Source organism: Lepus europaeus, chromosome 6 (genome assembly GCF_033115175.1).
Source record: "Lepus europaeus isolate LE1 chromosome 6, mLepTim1.pri, whole genome shotgun sequence".
Classification (NCBI taxonomy): Eukaryota; Metazoa; Chordata; class Mammalia; order Lagomorpha; family Leporidae; genus Lepus; species Lepus europaeus.
In genome coordinates, this window is record NC_084832.1 from 95403762 (window position 1) to 95420658 (window position 16897).

Sequence of the window (16897 nt, forward strand, 5' to 3'; positions counted from 1 at the left end):
AATAAATAAATAAATCTTTAAATGACACTGTGACATAGCAGGTAAAGCCGATGCCTGGGGTGCCGGCATCCCGTGTGGGTGCCGGTTTGAGTCCCAGCTGCTTCAGCTCTCTTCTGTGGCCTGTGAAAGCAGTAAAAGATGCCCCAAGTGCTTGGGCCCCCGCACCCATGTGGGAGACTCAGAAGAAGCTCCTGGCCCCTGGCTTTGGATTGGCACAGCTCTGGCCATTGCGACCATCTGGGGAGTGAACCAGCAGATAGAAGACCTCTCTCTCTCTCTCTCTCCCTCTCTCTGCCTCTCTGTAACTCTGCCTTTCAAATAAATTTTTTAAAGGAATTAGTATATAAACCTATAGAGAACGAGTGGGCATTTGGTCTGACAGTTAAGACATCAGCTGTGGGGCTGGTGCTGCGGCCTTTATGGGCCATATGGATGCCTGGTCACATCCTAGCTGTTCCTCTTCTGATCCAGTCTCTGCTAATGGCCTGGGAAAGCAGTAGAAGATGGTCCAAGTCCTTGGGCCCCTGCACCCATGTGGGAGACCCGGAGGAGGCTCCTGGCTCCTGGCTTTGGATCAGCCCAGTTCTGGCCATTGCAGTCATTTGGGGAGTGAACCAGCGGATGGAAGACCTTTCTCTCTGTCTCTCCCTCCTCTATCTGTAACTCTACCTCTCAAATAAATAAATAAAATCTTTAAATTTAAAAAAAAAAGACATGAGTTGGGAGATATCTTCACTGCCTAATCTACTTGTCTTCCAGTTCTTCTAAATATTGGCTTCAGAAAGAGGAAAGGTCTTTCATGTGCAGGTCAGGGATCATAACATCCCTAATCCCTTCTAAATGCTAGTCATTCTGGCAGCACCAACATCACACAGGGCAAGATTTGTATGACTCTGTTTGCTGTTTCTTTACCAAAAATACTTAGATGTCCAAGCTGCACTTATATTAGAACCCCGACTCAGTTAAGTGACCTGGAAATGTGCCAATGCTAACCAATCATAAATACCTGCACGCCATTTTGAGGGTATGTCAAGTATGAGACCCACAGGAATTAGTAACTGGAAAAGGTAAAGAATGAGGACTCTTGTTGTAAACATACAAACCTTAGGTGTAAATGTGGCTGGAAACATAGACTTTGATATTAAAAGTCTCATATCTTGAATACTGGGCACAGCAATTGCACAAGCCCATAGCCCTAATTACTAAATAATCTTTCTTTACTAAGTATTCCATTCAACTCACCTGTATCCTTTTTCTGGGTCTGCTTTTTCATACAATGCTGAATTTAAATGTACAACTCTGGAGATCTGAGATAAAAGCTACCACAAAAACCACTTTGCTCCTACCAGATTAATTGCTCTGAATTCTACATTGATCTTTGGTTTGGAATCAACTAAATTTGTAGTGTAATTTTGTGTGAGGTCCATATTTTGCAAGCCACAAAAAACATATTCAGGAAAACCCCTCAAAGACTAGCAGGACACAGTCATCACCCTAACACCACTCCTGGCAGGAGGAATAAAACCTTGTTTATTCACATCAACTGAGTGAGAGTAACAGCATCCATCTAGCTTGCCAAGCATCCAAGTCTGTGGCAAACGGGTTATGCCAACTTCAATAAAAACAGAAGGTTTTTCTTTGCAAGTTTTCTCCACTGATAGAAGTGAAGAGAAAAATGGCTACACTGCTATTTTGGCCTCTCACTGGCTAATCACAAAACTACTAACTATCTTGGCCTACCTTACTTAACCTTCCTTTGTTTTCCATCAGTAAACATATATCTGAATGCACACTAGTAGCAATAATTATGTAATACTCTCCCTTTCTAATTCTCTGAACACATCCTTTTAGTTTTCTTTACTCTCCTGTCATTTCCCCCTCCTCACATCTCACTGAATACAACTTCCTCAGGGGAAACCAATTCAATCCTAAAGCTTTACCCACCAGCCTGATGATTTTGAAAGTTACACATTACATTTTTATTCACCTAGTATAGTAAAAACCATACTTTTCCCCTTCAATTTATTTCTTAAGCTTATCATTATCTACATCTCCCCACAAACAAGGCATTAGCCCAGCACCACTGTGAGAAGTGCTAACTCACCATGTCAGGTGCGAGGAGTGGCAGGAGGAAGTAAGCCTCCCAGGTAGGAGAGGCCTATGGTATAAAAATCTGCACCTCTACTACTCTGACAAAGCTCTTTTTCCAAAGCTATGGTCTTCCTCAGATACAAAGATACTGAGAGGGAAAGGAGTACTCAGAGGCAAACTGGTCTACCTCACCAACAGGCTTGCCTGTCATGTCAGTGCTACTCCGCAGCACCTTCCTCCATTCCCTACCCTGTAACTCATACTGGGTTGCGAAGCAGATCCACATCCAATCTCTGCTCGTGGTACCTAGTTCTCTTTTATTCTAAGACACTGCTTCATATAGAAAGAAATACAAATACAGATACAGATACAACCACACAGACACATCATCAGTCTGCTTTGTTGCATTCACTGTACACCTGGCACTCTAGTCCAAAAAATAGAATTCACTGTACCTCAGAAGTATTTTAGGCTAGCATTCACAAATAACTATTGATTGAATGAAGGCATCAATCGAAAGTCCTTCTCTTCTTTGATAACATCATGTCATAAAAGATATCTTTTTCTTAAGTTACACAATTCTATCACCCTAAATTCTAGGCAATATCATTTTCTCATCTCCATTAGCGGGTACCATTCCTTCCTCTGCCCCTGTTTCTTTGCGGCTGTCTCTAATCTACCAACTGAACAAGACTCATGGTCTCTATAACACGCCATTATCAGCAGGATCAGAAAATGGGTTCTAGTCTCAAAACTAATATCAAGTTGCTGGAGAGGTCTTTCACATGTCACTTAACCTCTCTGCACCTCATATTTCTCATAGAGAGGAACTGCATCATCACAATCAACAATATAAGTTTTATAGTTTTAATTGATCAGTTTCTGAATCCCAGGCAGTCAGGCAATAAATCACATAAATCTCAATCTCTCCAAGCACACAATTACAACAATTCGTATTCCTTAGAAGGTTACTGGAAGGTTTAACTCAGAAAACAAACTAAAGTATGCATAATCTAAATGATACAAAGAAACCACTCAATATTAGCTATTATCATTTATATTTTTTAAATCATAGAAAAACAAGATGATCCCTAAAAATGTCCTCTCATCCTAAGATGCATGACTGACTTTAAGTATCCTGAGAAGTCGGAAGTCCGGTCTGAAGAGGCAGCACACAGGGCTGGTGTGCTGGGACCGAGTTACATGTCAACAGCAGCATCATGGCGACACTGCCTGAACCTCTGAGAGCTGGGCAGTTTCTTACATTGTGTCATATTCTGGACTTGCCTATTAAAAAAATAAATAATCACTTCTTCTCACTATAAATGAGAGCATTCACTTATAATATTCCCCAAACACAATTTCCTAGAGAAGCAAGAAAAAGATGGTACTACTTTGAAGCAGTAACGTCTGTATGATTTTCATTTACTGATAGAATTAACCCTGATCTGCATGTTAAAAATATATCCAGAAAATAAAGCCAATAGGTAACCTCTAGTATGGGGTCAACATTTAGGAACAAGAAATTGGGCATAAATAGAAAAATTCCTGAGAATACTATAACCAATATGAAAAGTCTCAGTAAGAGTAGCCCCAAGCGCAAATCAAACATAGTGTGCTAGGAGTGTGCATTCAACCCACCAGTTAAGTTACCTGAAACCCCGCCATGGGAGTGTCTAACTCCAGCTTGCTGCCTTTACAGATCCTATGTGCCTAGCTCAAATAACTGGGGTTCCTGCCACCCTCATGGGAGATCTGTATTGTGTCTCTGGCTCCTGGCTCCTGGCTCCAGCCCTTGCCCAGCCCCAGACATTGTATTGTGGTTCACTCTGGGGACTGAACAGTTGGGTCTTTCTGCCTCTTAATTTTTTTTTAAGAAAGTGTGTGTTGGCCTGCGCCGCGGCTCAAAAGCCTAATCCTCCACCTGCGGCGCCGGCACACCAGGTTCCAGCGCCGGTTGGGGCGCCAGATTCTGTCCCGGTTGCCCCTCTTCCAGGCCAGCTCTCTGCTGTGGCCCAGGAGTGCAGTGGAGGATGGCCCAAGTGCTTGGGCCATGCACCCCATGGGAGACCAGGAAAAGCACCTGGCTCCTGGCTTCAGATCAGCGCGGTGCGCCAGCCACAGCAGCCATTTGGGGGGTGAACCAACGGCAAAGGAAGACCTTTCTCTCTGTCTCTCTCTCTCTCACTATCCACTCTGTCAAAAAAAAAAAAAAAAGTGTGTGTTAATAAGCAGTCCCTATAATTTTTTTTTGACAGGCAGAGTTAGACAGTGAGAGAAAGAGATAGAGAAAGAGGTCTTCCTTCTGTTGGTTTAGCCCCCAAATGGCCACTATGGCCGTCGCGCTGCGCCGATCTGAAGCCAGGAGCCAGGCATTTCCTCCTGGTCTCCCATGTAGGTGCAGGGCCCAAGCACTTGGGCCATCCTCCACTGCCTTCCCAGGCCACAGCAGAGAGCTGGCCTGGAAGAGGAGCAACCGGGACAGAATCCGGCGCCCAGACCGGGACTAGAACCCGGAGTACCAGCACCGCAGGCGGAGGATTAGCCCTAGTGAGCCACGGCGCCAGCCTATAATTTTCAATTATAAAAGCAAGACAACAATACTTATCTTGTCTCTCATACCATTATTATGAAGAGTAAATAAAACAGACATCAAATAAAAATGTTGTAAACTATAAGGTACTTTAATTTTTTTTAGCATACCATGTTTAGCCCTCCATATTCATAAGAGCTACATAATTAAACACCTATTCTTGTCTAACAGCCTTAGGAAGTTGTTATTAGCATTATCACCATTTTATAGACAAGAAAAACAGAGGCTTGGAGTTACTCATTTAAGCCCACACAAGCAGTAAGCAGAGTTGTGCTTCAAGCCTCCATCTAACCCCAAAACCCAAGCTTTTAACCATTCTGTTACTAAACTCAGTCCACCTCTGTAAAAGTCAACGGACTAAAAGAGACAGAAAATAGCATCAATATCATAAATACTGTACACTATAAGATACCAGAGGGCCTCATTCCATGTACTATGAACTGAAGGCAGGAGAAACCAATCTTTTCCCATGTTCTCTTTTCCTTAAAGGATTAAATCAAAAACAAAAAATCTCCATGATCCATGTTCTTTCTCATATATACTTAGTTTTATGATAGAGAGTCAGATAAAAGTCTAGGACAGCAGCAGAGAGGACGAAAAATCAATTAAAACCAAACTGCAGAATACAGGAACACTTTCAAAGAACTGGAAAAAATTGTCTCTTTGGGGGCTCAAGGCTGAGAAAGTTGCTACAGAAAAAGTGAATATTGTCAAGTGTCACCAGAGTAATTTTTTAAAATATTTTATTTATTTATTTGACAGGTTGCAGATAGAGAGAGGGAGAGACAGAGAAAAAGGTCTTCCATCCGCTGGTTCTCCCTAAATGACCACAATGGCTGAAGATGGGCGAATCTAAAGTCAGCAGCCAGGAGCTTCTTCCAACACTTGGGCCTTCTTCCACTGCTTTCCCAGACCATTGCAGAGAGTTGTTCTGGGAGAAGAGCAGCTGGCATAGGAACTGGTATCCATATGGTTTGCCAGCGCCACAGGCAGAGGCTTAGCCTACTGCACCACAGCGTTGGTCCCACCAGAGTAATTTTTTAAGTTAGTAATCATTCCAAATTCAAAAGGAAGTTAGCTTTCCTACTCTTATCTTTTAGGATGAGATGATTATATTTGAGCAGTTGTCCTAGTAACTTACCGGGGTAATCATTGAGATTCAGCTACTCCCACAATGGCTAGAAACAAACATAATAATCATTCAAGAACACCAACAAATATATTCTTTATTCTCTCTGGTCCCCAAAACCAATCACAAGCCCATCTGCATGAGACCCAGCTAATAAGAACATCCTTTGAGAGGGTTACAAAGAGAAGAATGGATTGCCAAGGGGAAAAAGTCATTTGTTAGGCTGTGACAGCTTTTAAATGTTTGCATTATCATTAACCAACTGCTTGATTCTCTGGTTTGTACATCTGCTGCCTCTAACCAAAGCTATCACAGTAGCCAACTTCAAATAGGGTCCACCTCCAAAACACTGACACCCTCTTCTGACCCTTTTGTAGTACTGCACGCACATAAGTTAACTTGCAGGTAACTCTTCCCAGATGGTTTTCTACTTGTCATTCTCTGAATTAACTAAATTTAGATTAAAAATATGAAAAAGCAGGGGCTGGCGCCATGGTGCAGTAGGTTAATTCTCCACCTGTGGCGCCAGCATCCCATATGGTCATCAGTTCTAGTCCTGGCTACTTCTCTTCCCATCCAGCTCTCTGCTATGGCCTGGGAAGGCAGTGGAGGACGACCCAAGTGTTTGGGCCCCTGCACCTGCATGGGAGACTGGGAGGAAGCTCCTGGCTCCTGGCTTCGGATCAGAGCAGCTCCGGCCGTTGTGGCCATTTGGGGAGTGAACCACTGGAAGGAAGACCTTTCTCTCTCTCTCTCACTGTCTGTGACTCTACTTCTCAAATAAATAAATAAAATCTTTTAAAAAATATGAAAAAGCAGATCTTTAAAATAAAATGTATATGAATGAGAGAAAAGCAACTGTGTTCTTGTAACATCTTGGTTTACAGATGACAGCACTTCAACAAGTTCATGGAAAATAGAATTAAAAGATAAATTTATTTTGGTGCAAAAATATTTTGAAACCCATTCATATCTCATAATACCTATTTTCCAGGAACTTGTTGAAGTACTCACATACATTATCTGCTTTTTATTATAAAAATGACAATGACTCCTACACAAAGACCTTACAATGGGCAAGGCACCAGGCATAAATAAACTAGCTTAATTCTAACAACAAACGTATGAGTTAAAGGCGTTATCATTCTCTTTATTTTACAGATGCAAAAAGTGAGGCACCATGGAGTTGCACACACACCCAGGATCATACACCTCACAGTAAGTAATGTGGCCATAATGAAGTTCAATCCCAGTGAGTACAATATAAGAGCCGGGGCTTAACCACTACTGCATCACCTGCTTTCATACTATAATATCTTTGTAAGGTACAATGGAGCTAATAAAGTAAAATGTGATAAAAATAGAAAAAAGTGTAAGTTATACAAAAACTGAAACATACATTATATACATCTCTGATTTTCCACAAAGCTCTTAAATTGTACAAATAAAAATATTATGAGATATTTTGGGCCTTTTCCCCATGTCTTTTCTATTTCTCCTTACTTGGAGAGTCTGGTCTTCTAGGACTATGAGGTTTTTATTCATTCTTTTTCCTCCCCATTCCTTTTTTCTACCAAACTGTGTCCCTATTTATCTATTGTCTTGTCCTTTCAGAGGGAAAAAAAAAAAAAACCTTGTCCACATCATATTCTTTATTTTTCTTCTATAAAGAAGAAATACTTGCCTATTCCCTACCTAGATTACCTGTTTCACTGAGATCTTTCAAAATATGCATATTTAGACAATCCAAACCTACACCATTAATCCTTTCTCTATGATCACTGAAAATATAACAGATGAGGATCTGTGCAAGGTGGGATTTTTTAATGTATACAACCTAAAGTCAGTGCCAACAGAACAAATAATCTTTTATGATTTCTAAAAACACTCTTTTCAAACAAGATAGGAAGACATCAACTAATGAGCTGGAGCTTAAAATGAGAGTTATGCAGATTTATAGATTCTACAGTTTGCCTATGTATATTCATAATTACAAAAAAATTAAGAACATTTAAATGTTATCCAAACACAGAATACTGAAGCTCATTGTCATTCATTCAAATTTTATCATGAGTGCAAATTAAAGCTTCTAAAAATCAATTTTTTATTTTTTACAATTATCTTTTTGCTGTAATATTGTTGGAATATACTTTAAAATGATAGTGAAAGTCTAAAATATTAAAAACTTAAGTAAATGGTACAAATTTTAATTAATTAGATCTAAGCAATTGAAACAATGGTTCATATTTTAATAAAAAAGCTTATCACACTGCTGAAGAATGGATTATAACATTCATATTTCTCAACTCTAAATGTAACAAAAAACAGCACAGGTAACACTTACAAAAAAGTCCAAGGAATCAACTCGCCCCAGCCCCGACCAGATCCCCAAACTGTTTTTACCTCAGTCTGTAGGATAGCAGCCCTCTGTTCCTTAGCAGTCAAGGACTCCTTCAGCACTTCAATGTGCTGCTTACTGTCTGAGAACTGGTTCGTCAATGTCTCCAACTTTGTCTGGAGGGCCAGGAGTTCTGTGTCTTTTCTGGAGAGCTCTTGTTTCACCTGGCCAATCTAGAAAAGAAAACACTGTAAGGAAAAAGAAATGAAAACACCACCTCTCCTCTGAATCTCTGACAGATCTGCATCACAAGATGTGAAACCAAATACAGCACTAATTTTTTTATCATCTAATCTTGGCTACAACTCCCCTCAAAACTAAACTTACTCAGCAAATACAGAGATTCCCAGTTTTATGTACTGTGTGTTCCAAACATTCTTTGAATCCCCTTCGAAAAGAAATGGAGGAAAAAGAAATTTCAATTCAATTATATTACTATGAGATAGCAATAAGCAACTGAACACCTCCTGTGCTGATAAAACAGCTTTCATTTTATTAAGTCAGACCTCTTCAGAACATGATGATCAAATGTAGAATTAGTGTAGAAGATACAACACAGAAGAAAAAGAAGAAACCTGCTAATGGTATTATTAAAAGTAAATTCAAAAGCTGCTGCTGCTTTATGTTCTTTCTTTCCTTAAAGATTTATTTTACTTATTTGAAAGGTAGAATTATGGTGTAGGGGGAGCACAGAGACAGATAGAGATCTCCCACCCACTGGTTCACTCCCCAAAAGGCCACAACAGCCAGGGCTGGTCCAGGCCAAAGCCAGGAGCCACTTCCCAGTCTCCCACATGGGTACAGGGGCCCAAGCAATTGGGCCATCTTCTGCTGCTTTCTCAGGCACATTAACAAGGAACTAGATCAGAAGTGGAGCAGCCGGGTCTCAAACCAGCAACCATATAAGATACCTGCGCTGCAGGTGGTAGCTTCAACCTGCTATGCCATAGTGCCAGCCCCACTCCTTTATTTTTTCATTCATTTTAATTTTCCATTCTCAGGCAAAAGTTTACATAAAATCCTTTCCCTAAAAAGCTACTTTAAGTGTTATAAAATGATTTTTAAAATAATTTTGGTGAGCTATGTGTACTGAAACAAACAAAAAAAAGTTTCCCCTACAAAATTTACCACCTATAACATGCTGTACCAACCCAGTGGATAAAAATATGTGACTTAAATAAAGAATGCATAAAAACTCATTCTGTAAGAACCCTTTGGTACCATCTAAAGTTTGTTACTCTGAGAGGGTAATCTCCAAGTCATAGGTGCCATTCATCCTCCTAAAAAATTTCTCACTTAACACAGAAAGCGCTTTCCTTCAAACCTCCCTTATGTTCCTACTAATTCCAAGAAGTTTTTACATGGTCTTTTATTCTAAATGTAAGCCAAAAAACAAAAATTAGATCTACTTCTACATTCCATCTCCCATCTAGCAAGGCACTAGAGGATAGATTAATTAATAGAAGTATAAATTTGACAAGCAGTACTTTCAGTATCACTGATGAAAAGTTTTTTTGTATTTTTTAGAAATTTAATATCTCAGAAGTATCTTAATTGTGGGGCCGCCGCCTGCAGTGCTGACATCCCCTATGGGCACCTGTTTGGGTCCTGGCTACTCTTCTGGTTCAGCTCTCTGCTGTGGCCTGGGAAAGATGGCTCAGGTCTCTGGGTCCCTGCACCCAATGGGGAGACCTGGAAGAGGCTCTTGGCTCTTGGGTTTCAGATCAGCGCAGCTCCATCCATTGTGGCCAGTTGGGGAGTGAACCGGTGGATGGAGGATCTCTCTCTCTGCCACTCCTTCTCCTTCTGTGTGACTCTGACTTTCAAGTAAATAAATACAATTTAAAAAAAAAAAAGAAGAAGAAGAAGTATCTTAATTGTAATAATCTTCAACAAAAGGGGCAAAGCTTTTGAGAACAACTGCTCATGAGAACTTTAAAATTAGATTTTTCGGGCCACCTTTGGGGGTATAGATGTTTAAGCCACTGCCTGCAAAGCCAGCATCCAATATAGGTATCTGCTTCAAGTCTCGGCTGCTCCACTTCCAATCCGGCTCACTGCTAATGTATCTGGGAAAGCAGCAGTAGATGGCCCAAGTGCTTGGGCGCCTGCAACCACATGGGAGACCCAGATGAAGCTCCTGACTCCTGGCTTCGGCCTGGCCCAGCAACAGCTGTTGCAGCCAGAAGATGTGTGTGTCTCTCTCTCCCTGTAACTCTACTTTTCAAATAAATAAAATAAATCTTTAAAAAATTAAATAAAATTAGACTTTTAAGGGGTACTAAATTAAATTTCTCAGTGTTCTATGCTCAAAAACAAAAAGATAAGCATTTTTCTTATGTGCATGAAATCTCTATTTATAGATAAAGCTATCTATTCATTCAATAAATATTTCTTTATTCTTATGCACACAAAGTACTTGAGGATTCTAACAACATCAGCAAAAGATACTTGGAAGTAGCTGCTGGGGGCCAGCATTGTGGCTTTGTATGTTAAGCTACTACCTGAGATGGCAGCATCCCATATGGGCACCAGATGGAGTCCTGGCTGCTCTACTTATGATCCAGCTCCCTGCTAATGTGCCTGGACCCCTGCACCCATGTAGGAGACCTGGATGAAGCTCCTGGCTCCTGGCTTCAGGGTGGCCCAGCCCTGGCTGTTGCAATCATTTGGAGAGTGAACCAATGGATGGAATATATCTCTCTCTCCCTCTTTCTCTTCTTCTCTCTTTATTAACTCTTCCTATCAAATAAACAAATCTTTAAGACAAACAAACAAAACACATGCTGCCAAACAGACATGTGACCAGCAGCTTATTCTGTAACAGTGTGGTACCTTTCATAATATCCCTTTACTACAAGAAACGTACTATTAATAGTATTCCATCCGAAACACACAGTCTGCACTAAAAATCTCATTTGTCACATGAATAAATATTCAGGAGACATATTAAAATGTTACCACTTAAAGATTATTCAAATTTCCAGCTGCCTCTAAACATGATTGAAAAATAAACATAAAATCTCAGTTTCTTCATCATCTGCATTATTAAATAAGCTTCAAGTAATGCAATATTAAAGATTGCGAAAGGAAAGAAAATATTTTAAATGAACAGTTTAGAAGCATAAATTTTCCTTAATGACTTAATGAGTACAGAATATTATAAACGGGAAGCAAATGATACAAAGGCTTTGTAGTCAACCAAATATTAACCTGAGCTAGCTAGCTGTCTTTGAGCAATTACTTCTGAAAATCTTGGTTTCCTAATTGAAAATATGGAGAAATTATACCACTGCCACTGTACTGTTAAAGGATTCAATAAATTAATGTTATGCAGTGTGCTAACCTGTTTTTTGACAAAACAGAAATAAATAACAGTAGCTAAGAAAAAAAAGAAATTTTAGATAAACTTCTCAATACATGGATACCATAAGCCAAATCAGACCCTTTCAAAGTATTTCACTTTCTCAACTATGCTATAAAACGATCCATAAATAGCAAACACACCAGACTAACACATGTTTTTTAATGTTGCATTTCTGTCTTAGCCTACAATTATTTTCAGTTTTCCCTGACACTTTGACAAATGTGTACATGGCCTCATATTGGGCAGTATGGTACAAGGCTTGGTAAGCAATTTCTGGAACCAGACTGTGTAAAATCAAATGCTGCCTCTTACTAGCTGGGTTTTCCTATGTACCATCCTGCTACTTCAGTTTTCTCATCTATAACTTGGAGTAGATAACTCAGCAGATTACAAAATGCTTATTGTAAGTACACAAGTGTTAGATATTTTGTTTTTTATTATTTTACTACTATGTTTTGAAACTGGAATTGTAAATTTGGTAGACAGAAGAATGAACTATATTTAGAACTATACTGGGAAGGCCAGCACCACAGCTCAGTTGGCCTGCGGCGCTGGCACCCTGGGTTCTAGTCCCGGTTGGGGTGCTGGATTCTGTCCCAGTTGCTCCTCTTCCAGTCCAGCTCTCTGCTGGGGCCCGGGAAGGCAGTGGAGGATGGCCCAAGTGCTTGGGCCCTGTACCCGCATGGGAGACCAGGAGAAGCACCTGGCTCCTGGCTTCGGATCGGCACAGCACACCGGCCATAGTGGCCATTTGGGGGGTGAACCAATGGAAAAGGAAGACCTTTCTCTCTGTCTCTCTCTCTCTCACTGTCTAACTATGCCTGTCAAAAAAAAAAAAAAAAAACTATCCTGGGGCCAGCACTGTGGCACAGTGGGTTAAAGTCCTGGTCTGAAGTGTTGGCACCCCACATGGGTGCCAGTTGGAGTTCCAGCTGCTCCTCTTCTGACCCAGCTCTCTGCTGTGGCCTGGGAAAGCAGTGGAAGATAGCTCAAGTCCTTGGGCCCCTGCACCCACGTGGGAGACCCAGAAGAAGCTCCTGGCTCCTAACTTCAGATCAGCTCAGCTTTGGCCGTTGCAGCTATTTGGGGAGTGAACCAACAGATGGAAGACCTACCTCTGTGTCTCTCCCTCTCTCCTTAACTCTTTCAAATAAATAAAAATAAATCTTTGAAAATAACTATATTTACTTGAAATGAGTCTCATACTAATTCTAATTTACTAGATAACTCTAAATATATATGTCCTAAAGAAAATAACATTTGTTGCAAAACACTTAATGGGGAGTTAAAAATGTCTACCTAGGAAGGTAAAGCACCATACTCAAGAATTCCAAATTCAAATAAACCCTAGGTAATAGACCTACAACATCTGCATATTCATGTACCTAAGAGGAAAAAAAGACCACCATTCAAATAAGTCGGCAAGAATCAAGTAACAAGATAGAGGGAAAAAAACAAGCTGTGAAATACCACCCAAAGAGCGGCAAAAAGCAACAATAAAGAACCAGGCACAGGGCTTCCAGGACAAATGAGGGCTCACTGCACACAAAGTGACATATGGGTCAAACTGGTGAACAGGAGTCAGTTGAAGAGCAGAGCAGGCTGGTTAGTGCTAGCAATGGGCAAAGCTGCCACCCATAGAGAATGAAAGTATAAGCCACCCAGAAGCCAGAGCTGGCAGAGTCCCACTGTGGGATCACTGCACACAAAGAGGTAAATCTTACGGCAAAGACCTCAGCCTGAAGACCAGCCGCTCTCTTTTTCAGCTCCTCCCCTTGAGCCTCTTTCGAACTTAGCTCCTCCTTCAGTTGTTCTACCTGTCACGACATTGTAATTTTTTTTTCACTCATGTGTTAATTTAGGATTTATTATCTGCTTTTGGGCCCGAGTGGTAATTGGACATCAGAATTGATACAGCACAACCAAGTCTGTTCCCTAATTCCCTCTTCAAAGACACCCAGACAGTTCCTCTGTTTTCACAGGGTTTTTAAAAATGGACTGGAATGTGCTTATCAACAAATGGGAAGACTTAACATAGAGTTTAACTTGCAGTATATTTTTTTCTCCAATGAAGGTGAAAAATCCAAACTAACAAATTTGGATATGTGAATTTTTATGTTCTATAATTAATATGAAATTAACACAAAATATTTGTAGTAGCCAGGTATGGGTAACACAGCAAGAAGTTAGAAATTGTAGTTATAATTGTGGCATTCTTTTACACTATTGGGAATGTTTTAATTTTCAATTCTGAGAAAATGAGGAGGAATTCAATTCAGATACAAAAGAAGGAAACACTTATTTTCTAGCTAAGTTTTTATAATTAAAATTACGACTTTTCAATTAAATCACAACAAAACTGAAAAAATGGTAACTATAATAAATTAAATCCTGCAATTTGCCTAAATAGTTAACGAAATTAAACTGAATGACTTTGGACCAAAAGAGAGAATATTTTGACTGATTTATATATACAAGCTGACAGATCTCAGTGGTATCTATGTTGCCGTAAACATGCCTGGAGTGCACATGGGAAGCAATACACCTGACAGCAAATGGAGCTCCCACAAGAGATACGAGAACAGGCTTTCCGTTACTGACTGTTCTTAAAGGAGGAACATGATTTCATTTAGCCCATTTCAGAACGGGGGCTGGGGGGTGCTAGAATCAGCCTCTGAGGGTTTGACTTTTAAAACACTTCACAAGAGGCAGAGAACTTGATGTCTCATGAAGTGAGAAAACCTCATGCAAATATAATTCTATTAAATCACCTCAGAAGTACTGAGAGACATGAAGAGTTAAGCTGTGACAATACATACTTAGCTTCTTCTAAGTAAAAATGTGTAATAACTACATGATGTCAGTAATTCTGACTTTAATTCTGGAAAAGTTTCATTTCAAAGACAGGGGCTTAATCTAAGTATTTTTCCTTGAAGTCAATGAAACACTATGAAGATTTTATCATCACTAGGGAAGTAAACAATACATCAATTTTTGAAACCCTTTTTAGAGTTAAAGCACCACACATCATTACCTTATTTTTCATAAATTTAGAATGGCTCCGATACACCTCCATTTGCTTCATTTCTTCCTCCCGTTCTTCGGTACTCAAAGCCCCATTTGACTTCAGCATCTGAATTTCCTCTTCCAGATCCCGGAGACCACGCTCCATGGAGGAAATTTTTGAATCCTGAAGACAACAGAAAAGTAGACAAAAAGTGTTCACCAAAAATATCAAAGTTGAATGACTTCGTCTTCTAAAATACGACCTTTAACAAACATGAACAAATACACTAAAAACTGCTGCCTGACAACTGCTGCCGCTGCAGTCATCACGGCTGGGAAGGAGGAGCCTTACACCTCCACTATGATTCTTCCTCGATCTCGTCCCCAGTTCTGGACTTCTCAATTAGAGTTCAATAATGAACTAGAGAAACAGAAGCAACAGGAAACTGGTTAAATGGGTGGGCACTGTGGTATAGCAGGTTAAGCCCCCACTTCAGAAACAGGCATCCCACATCTGGGTGCCTGACATCAAATCCTGCTTCCGCCTTCTGAGTCGGCTTCTTGACAATGCACCTGGAACAGCAGATGACAGCCCAAGAGGTTGATGCCTGACATTCCTGTGGAAGACCTAGATGATATTCCTGGCTCCTGGCTCCAGCCTGACTCAGTCCTGGCAGTTGTGGGCATTTGGAGACTGAATCAGCAGAAGGAAAAATCTCATTCTCTCTGTCTTTCTCTGTTGCTCTGCTTTTCAAATAAATCTTCTTCTTTAAAAAAAAAAACAAAACTGGTAGGGGCTGGTGCTATGGCGAAGCAGGCTAAGCCTCCACCTGCGGCGCCAGCATCCCATGCAGGTGCCAGTTCATGTCCCGGCTGCTCCTCTTCCAATCCAGCTCTCTGCTGATGGCTTGGGAAAACAGCAGAAGATGGTTCAAGTGCTTGGGTACCTGCATGCATGTGGGAGACCTGGAAGAAGCTCATGGTTCCAAGGCTTTAGATTGGCTCAGTTCCAGCCATTTGGGGAGTGAACCAGCAGATGGAAGACCTTTCTCTGTCTCTCCCTCTCTCTGTCTGTAACTTTACCTTACAAATAATAAAAAAGAGTACCATGATTTAAGAAAAAAGGAAACTGCTTAAAATTTCTTTGCACTTTATGGTTGACAAATTTCTGATTGAAAAAACTGCATTATAAACATTATAGAACCTTTTCAGTTATATTTTATCACTTTACCAGGTAATCCCTAGAAGGCATATAACATCCCATTACAGAAATTCAAAGGAAAGAATAATTATATTATTTTTATCACATTACAAACCTTTATTTGTTCGCTTTACTTCTCAATACACTCGAAGTATTTCATAGCAATTTTTTAATCATTTTTAAAAGATTTTACTTTATTTACTTGAGAGGCAGTGTTAGAGACAGAGAGAGGGGAGACAGAGAGAAAGGTCTTCCGTCTGCTGGTTCATTCTCCAAATGGCCACAATGGCCGGAGCCGGGCAGATCAGAAGCCGGGAGCCAGGAGTCTCTTCCAGGTCTCCCACGTGGATGCAGGGGCCCAAGCATTTGAGCCATCTTACACTGCTTTCCCAGGCCATAGCAGAGAGCTGGATCAAGTGGAGCAGTCAGAACCAGAACCAGTGCCCATATGGGATGCTGGCGCCACAGGCAGAGCCTTAACCTACTGCACCATAGCAATGGCCCCCTAAACATTTTCTTAGAAAACATCATCAGGGAGGCAGAGTAGGATGGATGCTGAGCAAGCTCCTCCATTCATCACGAAAAGCAACCAGAAGCCCCATATTCATAGTCAGATGCGCTGCACACAGAGCTACCAGTAAACCACGACCACTTAACCAATATGTCCCTTTAACCTCTGGATAGGACACCTATAAAGACTTAAACAGAGCAAAAAATATACCACTTATAGTAACTTTGAAACAAATGTTATGTCATTGAAATTCAGAATTAAAAATGTGGGGCTTTAATGGGTTATGGGAGCTTCATCCGAACTCGTGGTGCAATCCCACAATCCCTGCACCTTGAACCACCACACCCTCACAGATGTCGCCAACACTGATTACAATGGAAGCCACGTAAACACTACACTGAACTTATCACCTGGAACCAAAGCCAAAGCAACACATCCAACCAACACCTAGGACACTTGCTAGCACAAAGTCTTTTACTACAAAAGCTATCCTTTAGGAGCCAGTATTGCGGCACAGTGGGTTAAGCCAATGCCTGTGATGCCAGTATCCTATTGGGTGCTAGTTCATGTCCTTGGTGCTTCATTTCCAATCCAGTTCCCT

At 40.7% G+C, this 16897-nt stretch overlaps 1 protein-coding gene across 6 annotated transcripts in view; it reads right to left on the reverse strand.

Annotated features, from left to right (window-relative positions):
- ERC1 (ELKS/RAB6-interacting/CAST family member 1) overlaps window positions 1-16897 on the reverse strand; it is a 539472-nt gene that overhangs the window by 395134 nt on the left and 127441 nt on the right. For 3 of the 6 annotated variants that reach the window (XM_062194621.1, XM_062194625.1, XM_062194620.1), the window contains exons 5-7: window positions 14613-14768; window positions 13303-13395; window positions 8217-8384 (exon numbers count right to left, since the gene is read on the reverse strand). In XM_062194621.1, the coding sequence (XP_062050605.1) occupies window positions 8217-8384; window positions 13303-13395; window positions 14613-14768 (417 nt within the window). The remainder of the gene's footprint in view (window positions 1-8216; window positions 8385-13302; window positions 13396-14612; window positions 14769-16897) is intronic. The other 3 variants (XM_062194626.1, XM_062194624.1, XM_062194623.1) reach the window with 2 other exon arrangements.